Below are 18098 nucleotides of genomic sequence, written 5' to 3'. Positions count from 1 at the left end.
TGCTTTTTATGATGCTGCTTTTGACCAAATCATTGATCAATTCAATAAGCATAAATTAAAAACTTTAATTTGCTCGCCTTTAGGATGCTCAAGAGATCAGGTACCACTTCTTCATTTTGCCAAACACATTGTCAGATTCCAGAGGTCCACTGATGCAACAGTTATCATAGTGTCATCTGATGAATACTACAGAGAAAAGTACAAGAACAAACACCTGCATTCTGAGTTCCTGAGAAATCTTGAACAAGCAATTGCTGTGGAGTCCACCACCCAGATGCGGCAGCGAGTTGACAGCGAAGTGACCGTTCCCACCACCCAGAGGCAGCAGCGTGATGACAACGAAGTTTCAACCTTTTCCACCAGCCGCAGCGACACAGCACCACAGTGTGATAGTGAAAGTGTCAGTGAAAAGGGCAATAATGTGTTACCTGTGTGCGAAGTCTCCCTAATGTCACCTGAGACATCATCATCAAAATTAAAACCTGATTCTTTGTCTGGCTCAACAAATGAAAAAAACGACCTTTTTGTGCCACAAAAAATAACTTAAGGTTACACAATGTCTGTAAATTTACCAAATCAATTCAGAGTAATGTTAATTCAACAGTAAATTATAGGTTAGGATTAAATTTGTTTCACATTAATATTCAACATCTGCCATCACGAATAGAGTCCCTAGAAATTACAATTAATGAGTTAAACCCTGATATAATAGTTTTAAATGAACATAAAATGGTAAATTCTGAAATAGAAAGGTTCAACTTAAAAGATTACAGTATAAATGCCTCCTTTTCAAGGGTTTTATCTGTTGGAGGTGGTGTCATGGTTTTAAGTAAGGATAGCATGAAGTATAAAAAAGTAAACTTAAATTGTATTCAAAACATAATTTTAGAAAAAGAATTTGAATGCTGTGTTGTTGAGTACAAAACAGTTGGGTTGAATTTTGTTTTAATGGCAGTATATCGATCTCCTAGTTCTAGCGTATCAGTATTTTTAGAAAAATTATGTTTTTGTTTAAGAGTATTAATTAAGAGATTCAAATTTGTATTAGTTGTAGGTGACATTAACATAAATGTTTTGGATGACTCAAATCGACAAAAGCTAAATGATGTTTTGCAATTGTACAATATGAGATTTTTAGTTAATTTTCCTACCCGAATAACTTGTACTACAGAATCCGCATTAGATAATGTTTTGACTAATTTTGATGAGCTTTCAATTAGAGTCGAGGGAATTGACACACAATTATCGGACCATGATGGGCTAATGGTATCTGTAGATCCTTCTGTTGGAGAATACTTAAATAAAGCCAAAATTAAGCACAAAAATAAATATGTGACAAGAGAAACTAGAGTGTTTAATGAAAGCAATTTGTCATTGTTTGGTACGATATTAGAAAGACAGAATTGGTTTAGTGTATATAATGCTAGTGTTGATGTAAAATTTGATACTTTTCATGATATTTTTATGTACTATTTCAATTTAGTTTTTCCTAAAGTTAAAAAACGGTCCAGGAATTGTAATGATAGTTGGATAACACCTGATTTAAAACAAGATAGACAGAAAATTGTAGAGTTAAGTATAGAAGCCAGAGTTGTTAAGGAACAACAAATGTTTAACAGAATTAAAACTTTAAGGAAAAATTACAAACAGAATTTAATTAATAAAAAAAAAGATTTTTATAAAAATAAAATAGAAGAATCTAAAAACGTTAGTAAAACAACCTGGCAGATCCTCAACTCTGAGATTGGTAATAAGAAAAAACAGTGTAGCAACATTGAAATTGTATATAACGACCATACATTAGAAGATCCGCAGGAAATTTGTAGACATTTTAATGATTTTTTCTCCAGTTATGTTGAACGTTCGATAATTCCACAGTTAGATCCAAATAGTCAAAATAACAATGATGCTCTGCCTTGTTTCAATAATTTCACAAATCAAAATTTTAAATTTAGACCAGTTACAGAAATTGAAATTAAAAAAATTTTAAGTTCTTTTCCAAATAAACTTTCAACTGGATATGATGAGGTTCCAATGATAGTGATAAAGAAAGCAAGTAATCAACTAATAAAACCAATAGTCCACTTAATCAATTCCTCTTTTATTAGTGGGATCTTTCCGTCAAAACTCAAAATTGCAAAGGTAATCCCGATCCTCAAAAAAGGAGATGCACAAAATCTAGCCAACTATAGGCCATTATCATTATTACCAACCTTTTCTAAAATTTTTGAAAGAGCAGCCTACAATCAGTTAGTACATTTTCTAGAAACCAATTGTTTGCATGATAAGGAACAACATGGATTTAGACCAAATAGATCAGTTATTACTGCTGGCATAGATTTCATTAATTCGGTAATTGACTCTGTGGATAAAGGAGAGAAAACAATAGGTATTTTCTTGGACCTGAGCAGAGCTTTTGATAGCGTCTCACACAAAATTCTTTTAAACAAAATCAAAGGCCTGGGAATCAATGGCAATACTTCAAATTGGATTAGCTCATACTTGGTTAATAGAAAACAATTTGTTGAAATAAAAAGTACCATTAATAATCAAACAGTCACCAGTCATTCTTCGCTAGCACAGATGCAGCATGGGGTCCCGCAAGGTTCTATCCTTGGACCTCTGTTGTTTTTGTGCTATCTAAAAGATATTCCACATTCTTTTCAAAATGGCTCAACAAAAACACTTTGTCTATATGCAGATGATGCAAGTTTCAAAATTAGTAGCAATACAATAAATAATTTGGAACATAGTTCTTCTTCAGCTTTATTGGGTATCCATAACTTTTTAAATAATCACAGACTATTATTAAATACAAGTAAAACCAATTTTATCATGTTCAATGCAGGAAGAAGTAAAAATTTCAGTAAATCCAGTAATAAAAATAAACAACCACTCTTTGGAAAAAGTTGTTTCTACCAAATTTTTAGGCTTAACATTGGATGAAAATTTATCATGGAATCTCCACATAGATCATGTAGTTAACAAAGTCACCTCTGGATTGTATGCTTTATATAGGATGTCTAATTTTTGCTCAGTAAATACATTAAAAACAATTTATTTTTCTCTTATTGAATCAGCAATCAGTTATGGCATTGAAATCTATGGAGGTACATCAAAACAAAATTTGGATAGAATTCTTATTCTTCAAAAAAGGGCGATAAGAATCATAATGAATTTGAATTTTGGTGATTCGGTTCGTCAGCATTTTACAGATTTGGGCATAATGACTGTTTACAGTTTATATGTTTTTCACACAGCACTTCATGCTAAAAAACTAAGTATAAACAATCTGGTTCCCAGGTTAGGTGACAGCCATTCCTATTTTACAAGAAATAGAAATCAAATTGCCATTGATTTCCACAGGCTAGAGTTTTATAATAAAAAACCATTAAATGCGGGTGCTAAGTTTTTACTACGGCTACCTGTGGAATTGAGAAACGTTAAATATGTAAACATGTTTAAGAAAAACTTAAAACTGCATTTGACAAATAAAACATTATATAAATTTGATGAACTCTGACAACCATACTTTTTGTTGTTTATGATGATCAACTGTTGTTTTAAATATGTACCTTATGGCTTATGGAGGAAATGTAAAGAAATTAGTTTGTTAGCTGTAATTTAGTATAATGACGCCATTCGATGTATACCACTGTATATAATATGAATAAAGACATTTTCAATTCAATTCAATTCAATCGTCGTAGGTCGCAATCGCGGCAAAATCATTAGTATTTCACGTGGCCGTGTAAAAATCATCGTTGATCCCGCGGTCACGGAAACGTCATCGTCGTCTCCCGCGGTCACGGAAACGTCATCGTCGTCTCCCGCGGTCACGGAAACGTCATCGTCGTCTCCCGCGGTCACGGAAACTTCATCGTCGTCTCCCGCGGTCACGGAAACGTCATCGTCGTCTCCCGCGGTCACGAAAACGTCATCGTCGTCGCCCGCAATCGCGGCAAGACGCATTTTACGACTACAATCTTCTACCGGGGCTAAAATAAAAATCCCGGATTTGGTCCAAAAATCCCGGCTTTTTCCCGGTTTTTTCCAGGTCCCTTCAAATTCAAGGTTATTTCCCGGTTCTCCCGGTTTTCCCGGTTGGTATACACCCTGATATAACTTATCGCTTTTACTGGAAATGGGTTATTTACTTTTATGAATACAGGAAGTCAACTTAAGATTATAATTGTCATAAAACATTGTATCAATAACATTATTTTATTACTAGTGGCCTGTAGGGGCCATAGCCCCTAATTTAGACTAAAATAAAAAAAACCATATAAAAAGAAAAATATTCGAAATATGTTTTTAAAATTATCAATTTTATGTTACTTAAAATTAGTGTTTCTTGTTTTATATCTTGGTTTTCCTTCCGTTGCAGGAGTCGTATATTAGTTGCTTCTGATGTGCAATGAAATACAATTGTAAAATAATGATTAAATCAATAACACAACATATTAACAAATGGAAACGTGCACACGGTTTGGCCTGAGCCCGGAGAACGACGAATCAGAGCTGAAATCATACAGCCAAACACTGCACATCTTTTCTAGTTTAAAATTGAAGATTTGTTTTGTAATCTTACGAATTCTGCTATAGTTTCCATTTTGAGAACCAAATGTAAAGGTAAATATTATTATTAATTATTAACTCCCCATTTCGCGGTAGTAACTCAGAAATATACCTATGAATTTGTACCTTAATTTTAAAACATTAAGGCCCATTTCCCGGAATCTCTTTTTGTGTAGCAGAAAGCAACGCAAAAGTCATTGCACTGTTGTATTGTCTTATGTTTTTTATGAAGTTCGAATCATGTAAAAACGGTTCTTTTAGTTCTTCATTTACTTGTAGTTGTGGCATGTCCATTGTGGCAACATGCGTTGAAATGTCGGGTCGCCGGATTTCTACCCCCGGATATTTACCCCCATGAAAAAACGCCTACGTCATTTTGACGTCACGAGGGGCGGGGCTTATACACGTTCGAGAAACAGCCCGCGACTGGAAATCTACCCCCGGACATCTACCCCCAGACATCTACCCCCGGTACTAACACTAACAGATAACAGATACTAACAGATACCCCCAGTGGTCAGCTCTGCCACGTATCGGCCAATATTCATTGTTGTAATTGATTTTATTAATTATTTTATGTAAATCAACGTCTCTTCGGTTAATCATTACCCTCTAATATCTAGTATTAAGCATGTGATATGTCATTGCCTTGTTTAACATTATCTATCTTCCTAATAAAATAAGTTGTAACAGCCCTTTTTCGCCCGAACTACTTCACTGATATTTTTGATTAAGGTCTAATTTTAAATCTTAAGATCCAGATCAACGCAAAATGGTATTTAAAACCATATGTTGATAAAGGGCTTCAAAAGTGTGACCCTTAAGCATTTGATTCATTTCCAGACAGTGATTTAAATGGTTGACAAACTTTCACATACAGTAACAGCTAACGGCGCATGCACGAGCGCGGATCGGAAGTGTTTATCACAAAAGATTGACCAATACGATTTTAATACTATTTAAAGGTTCTTCCAAAAGAAGAGAAACCGGTTAACATTGTAATAATAACTCTTATGACGTACGGTATGGGAAATATTTTATTCATTGAATGATCAACCATATTTTGTAACTAACGCAATAGTCATTATTGCTTTTACATTTATTACTCATCAAAAAAGCTAAAGAGCTAAATGCTCAAAATTTGTATTACTTCAATCTATTTATTGCAGTTATATGAATTAGCATAAGCCTTGAAAGTAACCGTCAGTGTCGACGGGTTTAACCTAATTCTGTTCTGTATACTACCTTAAAATGCCTCATTTTAACATTTTACTGGCAGGAAACCTGCTTATTCACTTCCTATATGGTATTCTTATGAATGAATCTTTTGAAAACTTATTTATGGACATAAGTTGACAAGTTTTGTTTTAAGGCAGGATTTTCCAATAAGACTTTATACATGCTCTGAATATGCGAATGTGCTGCAATGGGGGTATTTAGGCGTATATATATATTAAAAGATGTTAGGCTATGCTTAAAAAATTGAATGTGGCCATTATTTTGAATTTGAATGATTGTCTTATTTTAGGTCTTTAAGAGAAAATACTTTAAAATCCTTTCTTAGTACGCATCTAAAATCTTAGAAACTAAATCTTTTTACTACTAGGTGATATGAAAAATTTACGATTATACACCTGACTTTTTATTGAACCTCTTTCTCAATTTAACAGTTTACAACTGAATTGTCTTATTTTAGGTATTTAAGAGAAAATACTTTAAATCCTTTCTTTAGTACGCATTTAAATCTTAGAAACTAATTTTTTTTACTAGGTGATATGAAAAATTTACCATTATACACCTGACTTTTATTGATCCTCTTTCTCAATTTAACAGTTTACAACTGAGTTTTGGTTTACTAAACAATTATTCCTACTAGGCCTACATTGAATAAACCGGAAGTTCACCACAGTTTATTCACTCTTTATCCTTTAAGAAATGTGTGTAAAAACAATGGTTCAGTACGATGTAACACTTGACCATGTGAAAAGTGCGCAATATTATATTATTTTCATAACTTTTTCATCTCCTGTTTACAGTTGCAGACGATCATTCATGTTTTCACAACCTGACTTAAAAATTGATCTGATGAGTACTCCTCACATTTCACTTTTAAACTGTTACTGTATAGAGTAAAAGTTGGTCAACCATTGGAAGCACCTTCTATGAATAAATCAAAGGCTTAGGGGTCAACCTTTTGAAGCTATAATCGAAATATCCTTTTAATTACCATTTTGTGCTGCGCTAGATCTTAAGCTTTTAAAAGACACCTCAATCGTAAAAATCAGTGAAGTAGGTCGGGTTGAAAAGGACTGTTACAACTTATTGAATTATAAATATGGATAATGTTAAAACAGACATCGACATATCGCATGTTTACTACTGGATATAAGAAGGTAAAGCAATTTATAAAATCAATTATACAACACAATGAATATTTGCCGATACGTGGCAGAGCTGACCACTGGGGGTAGATTTCCAGGGGTAGATGTCCGGGGGTAGTTGTCCGGGGGTAGATTTCCAGTCGCGCTGTTTCTCGAACGTGTATAAGCCCCGCCCCTCGTGACGTAAAAATGACGTAGGCGTTTTTGTCATGGGGGTAAATATCCGGGGGTAGAAATCCGCTACCCCGAAATGTCCATTTGTGGCCTCCTCTGCGAAGTGAAATGCGCCATCAATGCATTAGATTGTGAGTAACAACACTCGACTCATTTTCCAGCGTTCTAAGACAGGTTGTAAAACAGCTTCTGGATTTCTTTCTCAGTTAGGCCCTACATGACATTCTCTTTCAGCATTTCTTAAATCTGTTGAATTCCTGGACACTCTTCCACGTCTTGCAGGTCTTCCCCTACCCTGTCTAGTTACTTCACTCATTATAAAAACGGAAAACAAAAAAATTAAACAAATACAATTCATTTTGAAACATTATTTACCAACATTGACTTTCGGAATAAATGTCAACATTGCAAATAAATAAGTAACAGCACTAACAGCTGATAGAGCAGACGTTTTTCAGTCCCCATGCATTTCTTATGGTGGATATTTTACGTTATATCTCGTTTTCTGGTAACTTTATGGGAATTCTGCTATTTTTCCCGAGTCCCTGGGGTCAAGACCTTTAATTTAAGACCTCTCCCACTTTTCTGCGACTTACCAGACGTCCACAATTTTCTGGTAAAAATTTTGTCTTACAGAATTATATATATAGATGCTCTTATACTGTCTAGGTCCACCATAGGAAAGCTTTGCTAAATACACAAGAAATGGTGATGAATGAGGAACATTTATTATTATTACAATTATTATTTATTAGTTCCAGTGCCTCAAGTACATCCAAGCCCTGGGTGAAAAGTGTGTCACCACAAGTGACGTTGTCCTAATGTAAAATGTAAAATCAATTTTAAATAGACCCAACATCATAGTGACAAACGTAACACCTAATTTATTCGACACTCATCCTTCACTCCATTCATCTGCCTACCTGCGGCCGAGCATTTGTGAGTATTGCAGGATCTCCGCGTTGGAGGTTTGAGATGTTGAGGACATCTTTCAGACATCTCCTGATGTTCATCTAAACATCGGACATCTCTTCTCTGCACTCCGGTGTCACACGACCTGGAGCACTGTGCAAAATATAAACATCAGAAACTCAAACTTTTTCTTGTCAGCCGGCCCAAAAAAGCAAAAAAGTTCACATTCATAAACATAATTTTGTGCAAAACTTTTCACTTCATTGATTAAAAACACAAAATTCATAACAGTTAAATTTTATCTGAAATATTAATTTATTATCGTCTAAAAATACATTAACAAATAACTAGCAACCAGCATCACTTTGTGACTTCAAAATCTATGATATTTGAATTAATTTATTCAATGCTAAAAAATTTAATGAGTATAGCCTTATAAAATTTAGTCTTTTTTAGGTTTTTTAATTGCTATTGTTAAGTGTACTTTATTTAAAATGAAAATAAAAGAAATTGTCAAAAGGGTAATTAGCAAAATTTATCAAAATCATAACGTTTAGTTATTGCAAAATCATTAGGACTTAACTAGTCATTGATCAAGAAGTTATTTAGTCATTGATGTAAGAAACGCATGAGTAAGTATGAATGATTGTACCGAATCTTTTTTTGGGGGAGGGGGAGGGGTCAGGGTTCAGTTAACCTCATACAGGAAACCTTCCGTCTCATGATCCCCCACCTCTACCTCAATACAAGTTCACTGTCCAGTACAGACTGCCAATAAGCTATACATTTCAAATCACAGTTTCACCAACAACTAGCCACCCTAAAAACATCCAGGACCTGAAAACTTACATTTTACCCTTTTTTACAATACGTATAAAAATGTTTGCACCAGAGTCAAAAAGTTACTCATTAAGTTTCGGGAAAATTTCTGGAAATTTTGAAGTCTCGTTATACGAGACGAGATATTTTTCATTGAGATTTTTTTAATCGATATTTTTTCGAGACAAGAACTAAAAGAAAAAAATCAAGACGCCTGCAGAAAGTCAATGCAATACCCGCAATATAGGAACGCGTTGTAGTTGCGTTTCCTTTGCGAAGGCGTTCTTATTTGATTAATTCTTTACATGAAAATATTACTTTCATTATTTTATAATTTGAGAAGTTTTATTAAGTGTAAGCCGTTTGAGGCATGCTTTACTACTTAGTGTATAAACAAAGCTAAAACAAGTACGGTAACTATTTCATACAAATTAATATTGCTTTTATTTTAAGATTTATTCTATTTTAGGATAAGTTTTACTCTATCCTAACTGATATTACCATGTTTCCTAATCGTAAGCATTTTTAATAATTTAGGCGTAATTATTATACATTTTTTATACTGATGTTAATAATGCTGAAATCCCATCTCGATCTCGTCTCAAAGTTTTATGAGAAATAAAGAATCTCGTCTCAAACTTAAAATCCAATCGCATCCATCACCAAAAATTGTAAATGTAAGTCAAATTTTCTTTAGCATCTGCACAAAGGGTCTCATGAACAGTTGACACAACATCCATGACAATAAACATCATGTTAATTGTAAAATGATGTTTACAGTAATGTAAGTAGAACGACAACTCCTGTAAGATGGCACTCCACGGTGAACGTAAAGTAAAGTCTAGGGAAGTTTTAACTAACTGCAAGTTCACCTGGGACCAGTCAGCTGTGTACCACTCAGCTGTGCAGGGCTGCGTCTGACAAGGCTGTTCTGAGACAGGACGTTGTTCTGCAGCGCAACTGTCCTCCGGCAAGATGGAGTAATGACCTTGTGGAGTTGTGCGGGCAATACACAGAACACTTCGGGATTGTCTGCCCCATCCACAGCCTACGGTACACTGCCGGACAAAGTACACATGACATGTTATTGTATCAATAAATAGCTAATATGAGATGGGGACGTATCTGGTGGTATTAAAACTCAAATATGAATTGGAATATGAGTGAGGAATTAAGTTTAGCTTCTTTTATAGTGAGCATGTATGCTTCTCTTTTGGTAATAATACTAATTAACCCATAGACTTCCCCGGATAAGCTATCTGAACTCTATTGCTTCACAAAGAAGTATAAGGTACAGAGAGAGTGTCTCTCTTATGGGACAATTCCTTGCGTTTTCAGCTCTGGTGTGTTGGGCCGGAAATATACTTGAAATGAGCTAGGAAGAGACCGAACGGCGAGTAACTTACTGTAAGGAAGCATGACATCTTTGATGGGAGTTTTCACAGCTCGAGAAAAGTTAAACCCTAAGTATGTAGTACACAAGGTTGGGAAACTCAAATACATACCAGCCCCCACGGCCCCGCATACCACTGGCCTCCGCACAGCTTGTCACTACTGCAAGCTCTGTAACTGTCTGGTTGTGTGTCGGCGGGGCAGTGGTGGGGGTCTCCTGTAGAACAGAACACCTTTCTGGTCTGTACACCTGTTCCACACCCCTCAGAACACTGGAACACATTCCTACTGATAACACAAGATGTAGAAGTAAATCTAGAGGAAGTTACTGATTAGTAAATGAAGATGTAACCTGCCAACAATTGCTGAAATTTTGATTTAGCCTACATAAGATGTTGTTTTTGCTCATCCTGCCAACAGTTTTTTTTTTCACAAACTTTTACCAAATATGACTGAGTTTAGTTCTCGTCAAACTAATTACTGCAACCTGAGAATGGTATATAAAGATTTGGATTATTCTTAAAACTAGTTTCTTTTTCCTTACTAGAGAATGTAATTACAGTATTACAGGTTAAATATGGAAAATAGACAGTTTACATTCTTGAAAATAGACAATCTTGAGAATGTGGGTCTCAAAGTATATAGAACACATAATCTTTAACGTATGGTAGAATAACATGGGGATAATACATGCTGTCACACTCCTTTCACTAGAAGGAAAATATAGTGGCTGTATAACACATATTAAACAGTTTTTTGTGGATGGTTTGGATGGAACAGATTGTTATGAAGCTTGCCTTACACTAGTGTTTTTAAGATGGAATTGTTTTGATGTCTTGGTATACAAGTTATTGATTATTATTGATTACAATTTCTTAACTTGTCGCTGGAGTACTGAAACTTATCTGATATAATAAAAAAAAAAAAAAAATACTAACTAACAACAAAAATGACCACAAGTCAGGTTACATTAGGGTCTACCTGTTGAGACCACTCTGTGTAGAACCACTGTGGCTGTGAGGTGTCAGACGAGGCAGCGGCTGCTGGGGACTGACACGGGCCAGTGTCACACACTGACTCTGCGGACGGCCGGTCTGCGGCGGGGCACGCAGGGGAGGTAGCAGGGCAAGCTACAGTCCGAGACCTCACCCCAAGCCCACACGTCACCGAGCACTGCGGGGGATAATACTCAGTTAGAAATATAGCGGATGATTGAGGTGTGGAGCCTCCCCATTTAGGTTCTTGTTATTCTTCAGACAAAAAAGTCTTAGAGCGAGTAATGCCCTGGTCTGCTAACAACTTTGGCGTGCTTCTTCTCCCTTCTGTAGGGTCAGGGTGTCATTCCCAAAATATTTTAGGATAAAGTAGGTAAAAATGAGTTTTGAAGATATTTTGAGGTTGAAATACTGATTAAAAATTGTGTGTTTTATATGCGTTATAGTAAACTGATCAAAACAATAATGTAATCCGATTTCAGATCATTGACCACCGTGAAAACATTGTTTTTACTAATCGCAGCGAAATAATTTCACTATTTTCTTAGATAACACAATTCAATTTGCACCTAATATTATTTATTACTACTTAGCAAAATATCAAACTAATTGTATTGTGATATATCTGAGTGCTCTCAAATGCCTGGAACTCTTTTTTCATGTGTGTTATCTGTTTATCAATTCCTTCATCTTTACCAAAAAGCAAAGTGCTCTTTTTTCAAAAAAACTATAATTTAATTTTTTATTTAGTGCAATAGAAAAAGCGCCTCTGTACAAATATAAATATTTCACTTACCTCGCTCCAAGGGCCGACCTGCCACTGTGTTTCTCTCTCCGTACCTTGGTCAGGCGGGGCACAGGGGGGTCGCTGACATGTGCGGATGCGATGCAGCAACGGGGACGGCGGAGTCAGACACGCCCCGTCAGCCACTGTCATGATCAGTGTGGTCGTGATCTCCTGACGACAAAGGATCTCTCTGGTTTGCACTCCTTCCCCGCAAGTGACGGAGCACTCGCTCCACTCACCTCCCACCCACCTGAACAAGAGAGCTTGCTGATCCAGGGGTAAAAATGTTACACTACCTATTTTCCTTTGTGATCTTTAATCAAATCAAATATGTCTTTATTCAAAATATGTACAATGAATGGTGTCAAATCTTATTTCTAAGATAAGTACATTAAAATTAATCTATTTACAAGTATAATACAGTACGCCTTTTTACCAACAAATTTTACCAACAACACTTTTAACTTATTTTATAAAAAAAATTATTAATTGAATAACAAGTGTTCTCAAAGGTTTTAAGTGTTTCAATTCAATTCAATTCAAATATCTTTATTCATTTTTATGTACATTGTACAATAAATAGTGTCAAAATAATTACAATAAAAATAGTGTCAAAATAGTTCAACAGGATGAAAAACAGCAAAACATGAGGAATGGTTATAAAAACAACAAATACATTTTACAAATCTAGTAAGATAATTTATCATAGCGACTGAGGGAGGTGAAAAAATTGTCAAATGAATAAATTGCTAAATTTATTAAAAACTCTTTCAATATTTTTAAAAATTTGTTTGGATCTGTTTCTTTTTTAATATTTTTTGGAATAAATTTAAAAAATCTATTACCTGCATAGGATGGTTTCTTTTCAAAAAATTTAGTCCTATGTGGTTGTACATTTTCGTTCTTATTTCTTAAATTATAAGAATGGGATTTTTCTTTTGGTTCCGAATATACTTCTTGTTTTTTTGCAATTATTATTGATTCATATATATACTGCCCGTAAACAGTAAAGATTTTTAGGTCCTTAAAATGCTCTTTAGCTGACTCATCACACTGCAGCTTAAGCATGATTGTAACCTCTCTTTTTTGTTCCTTTAAAATGCTATCTAGATTACATATTTTTGTTGAGCCGTAGAGTGCTATGCCAAACGTGATATGTGAATGCACATGTGCAAAATATATATTTTTTAAAGTTTTTAAATCACAGTAAAAAGACATACTTGATAAGGCATGAATTCCAGAATTAATTTTACTTAAAATTTTGTGGACATGTTTATCCCAATTCAAGTGCTGATCTAGTGTTAAACCCAAAAAATTTGTACTAATTTCTTCATCAATATTTTGTAAGTTATAGCTTATTGTTATTGGCTCCTTCTGTCTATTTTGTTTTGTCTTAAAATTTATAAATTTAGTTTTTTGTAAATTCATCATCAAGTTGTGGCTATTAAGAAAATTTCCAATACTTTCCAATTCTACATAAGCGAACATTTCTGTTTGCTCTATTGAGTTGGATGATATCACCAAATTCGAGTCATCAGCATACAGACATAGTGTTGAATTTGTATTATATATTAAAGAATCTTTCATTCCACATAGATAGCACAAAAAAAGCAGGGGCCCTAATATTGAGCCTTGTGGCACTCCGAAAACTATTGGCTTATAAGTTGAGCATGATTTAATAATTCTATTATAATTTGTCAAGTGAGTTATTTCTACGTATTGAGATATTATGTAAACCAATTAAGAGTTCGTTTTGCTACTCCTAGTCTTTGAAGTTTTTCAAGTAGAGTAGAATGCCTAACACTGTCGAATGCCATAGATAGGTCCATAAAAATACCAGTTGTACATTTTCCCTTGTCAACCGACTCAATTACAGTTTCAATAAAAGATACAGCAGCACTCACAACCGATCTTCCATTCCGAAATCCATGCTGGTTATCATCTAAAAGATTAAATTGTTCTAAAAATTTGGAAAATTGAATGTATACTGCTTTTTCATATATCTTAGAGATAGCAGGGAGCACAGATATTGGTCGATAGTTAGATACATTTGTCAAGTTATTTTTCTTATGTAAAGGTATTATTTTAGCTTGTTTTAATTTCCTTGGAAACATTCCAGACACAAAAGAGGAATTTATTAAGTGGCATAGAATTTTACTAATGTTCCCTTTTACAGCCTTAATTACTGTTATAGGGATTTCATCATACCCACTAGAGTATTTATTTTTCAAAGAATTTATGATTTTTTCCACCTCCCTATCATCAATTGGATTAAGTTCAAATTTTGGCTTTATACACATACTAGTTGTATCACAAAAATTATCATTAAAATTTACATTAACAGGACTGTTCTTACTACTTAAATCTCTAACAGTGTTAGCAAAATGGTGATTAAATATTTCAGCAATTTTGTTTGGATCTGAAACAATTCCAGAATCATCTTTTAAAGTTATGTTATTGAAAGTCTTCCTCTTGTTTTCCCCAACTTCAGAGTTTATAATATTCCAAACTGTTTTTTGAATATTAGTAGCTTTAGAAATTTTTTCGTTGAAATATTTATTTTTAGCTTGCCGAAGCTCACATTTATATTTTTTCTTTTCCTGATCCAAAAGCAATTTTAAATTGTTGTTTGTTTTTCTACGGTATTCTTTTGATAAATTTATGATGTACCTACGTTTATCTCCCAATTCTTTTTTTTTTCTTTTTTGTGATTAACAATTTAGGGAAAGCTAGATTAAAATAATAATTTAGTATGCTGTAAAATGCATTGTATTTTGATTCAACATTAGCATCATAAACGTGAGTCCATGTTTCCTTTGAAAGTAAGTTTGAGAAAAGAGTTATATTTTCAGGAGAAAATTTGCGCATTTCTTGTTTGATGGATAGATTGGTGTTTTTTATAGAGTGGTTGAAATTAAGTTTTAATAATTGCCCATCATGATCAGACAGAAATGTTATCAGACCTTCTACCTTTATACTGGAGGTTTTTATATTTTTTACTAAAAAGTTATCAATACATGTTTTTGAACTTTCCGTTACTCTGGTTGGGAAATCAACGAGGTACCTCATATTATGTCTTTTAAGTGTTTCTTTTAATAATCTATGTTTACTGTCATTTTTCAAAACATCAATATTTAAATCACCAGCAACAATTAATTTATCACATTTATTGCTGAAGTAATCAAGTAAAACGCCTAATCTATCTGTAAAAATAGCTGCATCAGAATTAGGTGATCTGTAAAGACCTATGATGATAAATTTTTGTTTATTAACCTTCCAAGTGCAAGCACAAAATTCAAACTGCATTTCTTCTAGCAATAAATTAGATAAAGAATCTGGCACAGTCACCTTCCGCAACTCAAACCCCTCTTTTGCTAGAATAATGACCCCGCCCTTAGACTTGTTCCCCCTTGAAAAATGAGATTTTGTGTTATAATAATCGATATTTAATCTTTTAATTTCCTCGTCTTTCATATCATGTTCTGATAAAATTACTATGTGAGGTTCTATTTCATTTAAAGTTGCCTGAAGGGAGTTAATTCTTGAGGCTAGATGCTGTATATTCTGGTGGAAAATTATAGTTACATTTTGCTTGGCTATTATTTTATTGGAGGAGACTTTTGGACCCGTGAGTTTAAAGTTGATTTAGGTGACTGAGTGAAACTTAAGCTATTTTGTAGGCCTACATTTAATCCAACACTCACATCACTAACATCACAACTCTGCTTTAGCGCCCCACTATATGTGAGGTCACCGGGCACCACTGAAACTTCTTCACACTGGCTTTTCATCGGGTCAGAACGTTTAAAGGTTTTATGTTTTGATCCTTTTGTTATGGGACAAAACTAAGTCAATAAATAGTTTTATAATATAAAGTTTATAGATTAAATACTCACTCAGCTATGCATGGCTTCAGATTACATCGAACAATTTGCGGAGGCGGTTTTTCGAAAGCAGTGCATCGTCGGTCGGATACTGTCAGCTGATTGTGTTCTCTCACACAAGCTATCACAGCTGTTTGGATACCTGGAAAATCATACACAATTGACTTTGGGTACTTCAATTAGATTTTTAGTGACATTCCTGTGGGTTAGGTATACAATAGTTACAAGTGTAGAATAAAACACTATTTGTTCTGTGGTTGAAGGGTGAATTTGCTAATCTCCCATCAGACGTGTTATCTGTTCATTGAGATGGTTTTCCTCACCTTAAACAAAATTACGATGACTGCCTATGCAAAATATAATTTTAAATATATACTATTTCAAACTATAACAGAACCTTTGCGAGGAGTTGTGCCATCAACTGACTGGCCAAGAAGGTAATGACTGGTGTTTTCCCATTCAAATTGTAAACACAATCTCATTCATAAGATTATTTAAAACGGTTCTTTAGACTCTAATTTTCTAAACATTTTCTTCTATTCCTACGGCACTGTCAGAGATTCAACTTACCTCCACCACAAGATCTAGAACACTCTGTAAATCCGGTGATCTTCCAAGCAAATTTTCGTTTCCGCTTGGGTCGAGACTTGACAGCTTCGTCTCCTGCGTAGGCCTGCATATCTCCCCCTCCACCTGCTGTGGTGGTGCCGTATGGGAAAACTGGACTGCTAGGCCTGGGAATATCAGGGTAGAAACTTAGAAAAATTTAAAACCATAATAAACATAATTCATAGCATAATCAGTTGTAACGATTAGTATGATCTAGATTGAATAATAGTTAAGTTGTGAAATAGCAGGATTGTAAATATCAAAATAAAAATGCAGGATTACTTTGGAGTAACATATGACTTGCTGCTGATTCATAAGAATGGTGAATTGAGCTGAATGTGAAAAACTGTGGTGTAAATAACACCCCAGAATCTCCGCAGTGCACAGGGTCCCGAGGTCCCAGGAGGTGCCAAGGTCCGACTGTCATCGCTCACCGCATGGAAAAAGGTGACGTTGTTTCCGTGACCGCGGAAGATGATGATGATGTTTTCAAGACCGAAGACATATTCATTATTTTACCGCAATTGCTGAAAAAGATGACGTTTCCGTGACTGCGGGAGTCGAAGGTGATGACTTGAAGACCGAAGAAGATATTGATGATTTTGCCGCAAAAGCAAAAAAACTACGATTGGTGCGTAAAAGATGCCCCTGTTTCCGCTGTTGTAAAAGTTTGGGGGGGAAGGGGGAGTGGTGCCATCCACATTTACTGCAGGGGGGGGGGCTACTTGATTTATTTAGGCCACTGGTGAAGAGAAAGCTTAGGAAAATGGAGTTAATAAATAGATGAAAACCGAGAGGAAGACCTCTTGAGTAAATTATGTGAAGAAGGATAAGTGGAAGAAATCTTAAGAAATAAGGAATTAGGTGCTTGATTGGCAAAGGAGAAAGATATATCATGGAATAAATTGAGCAGTAGAGGATATTTGTAATCTTGGAGTGCTGCAAACTAAATAGTTTAAACCAAATACTAATAAAATATTTCAAACAAAATGTTTATAAGTTTGTGAGGAATTGAAGGGATGGTAAAAAAATAAAAATTAATATAAATTTCTTTGGCTGTTAATCTAAGTAGGACCAAACAAGTATATATTTACCTTGAATCAACTCCATTTTCTAATGCTTTATGATCTTCTGGGATATGATTTGGAGCTGGAAACAATAAAAAAGAGTATTATTCACAAAATTTAGAATGCTCTAGAAAACTCTTAATAACATAACTAAAAGAGGACTATTAACAAATAATGATCCATAAAAAGGTTTAGTTTTTTACAAGCACAACTTCGATAAAAACCTGGGACGGCTTTTTGGAGGCTTATCCTCTGGGGTTTATTAACTCTCGTCATGAGCTTCTAACTTAGCTTGTAACAAAACACACGCTGGATTACACTTTATTAGCATAGCCTAGTATCTTCATGTTCATATATGTAAACCTTACTCGTATGAAACTAATAATGTTTTTTAAGTCAACACTCACAGAAGTTGGAAGACTAGTAAAAATTCTTCCTGTTATTGCAGATATTGTTTGATAAAGGTGTATAAAGAAACTTCAGGATTTTTTTATTTGAGC

The 18098-nt window shown here is 34.5% G+C and overlaps 1 protein-coding gene across 1 annotated transcript in view; it reads right to left on the bottom strand.

Annotated features, from left to right (window-relative positions):
* Positions 1-18098, bottom strand: part of LOC128996499 (thrombospondin type-1 domain-containing protein 4-like) — a 110331-nt gene that overhangs the window by 14588 nt on the left and 77645 nt on the right. The window contains exons 6-13 of the mRNA XM_054421873.1: positions 17626-17680; positions 16493-16656; positions 15935-16064; positions 12048-12288; positions 11238-11429; positions 10370-10528; positions 9737-9922; positions 8057-8198 (exon numbers count right to left, since the gene is read on the bottom strand). Coding sequence (XP_054277848.1) covers positions 8057-8198; positions 9737-9922; positions 10370-10528; positions 11238-11429; positions 12048-12288; positions 15935-16064; positions 16493-16656; positions 17626-17680 — 1269 coding nt within the window. The remainder of the gene's footprint in view (positions 1-8056; positions 8199-9736; positions 9923-10369; positions 10529-11237; positions 11430-12047; positions 12289-15934; positions 16065-16492; positions 16657-17625; positions 17681-18098) is intronic.

The sequence above is a fragment of the Macrosteles quadrilineatus genome, unplaced genomic scaffold (assembly GCF_028750875.1).
Source record: "Macrosteles quadrilineatus isolate MER2022 unplaced genomic scaffold, UCM_ALF_1.0 Scaffold_6__1_contigs__length_79288215, whole genome shotgun sequence".
NCBI lineage: Eukaryota > Metazoa > Arthropoda > Insecta > Hemiptera > Cicadellidae > Macrosteles > Macrosteles quadrilineatus.
This window is presented reverse-complemented; position numbering and strand designations above follow the sequence as displayed.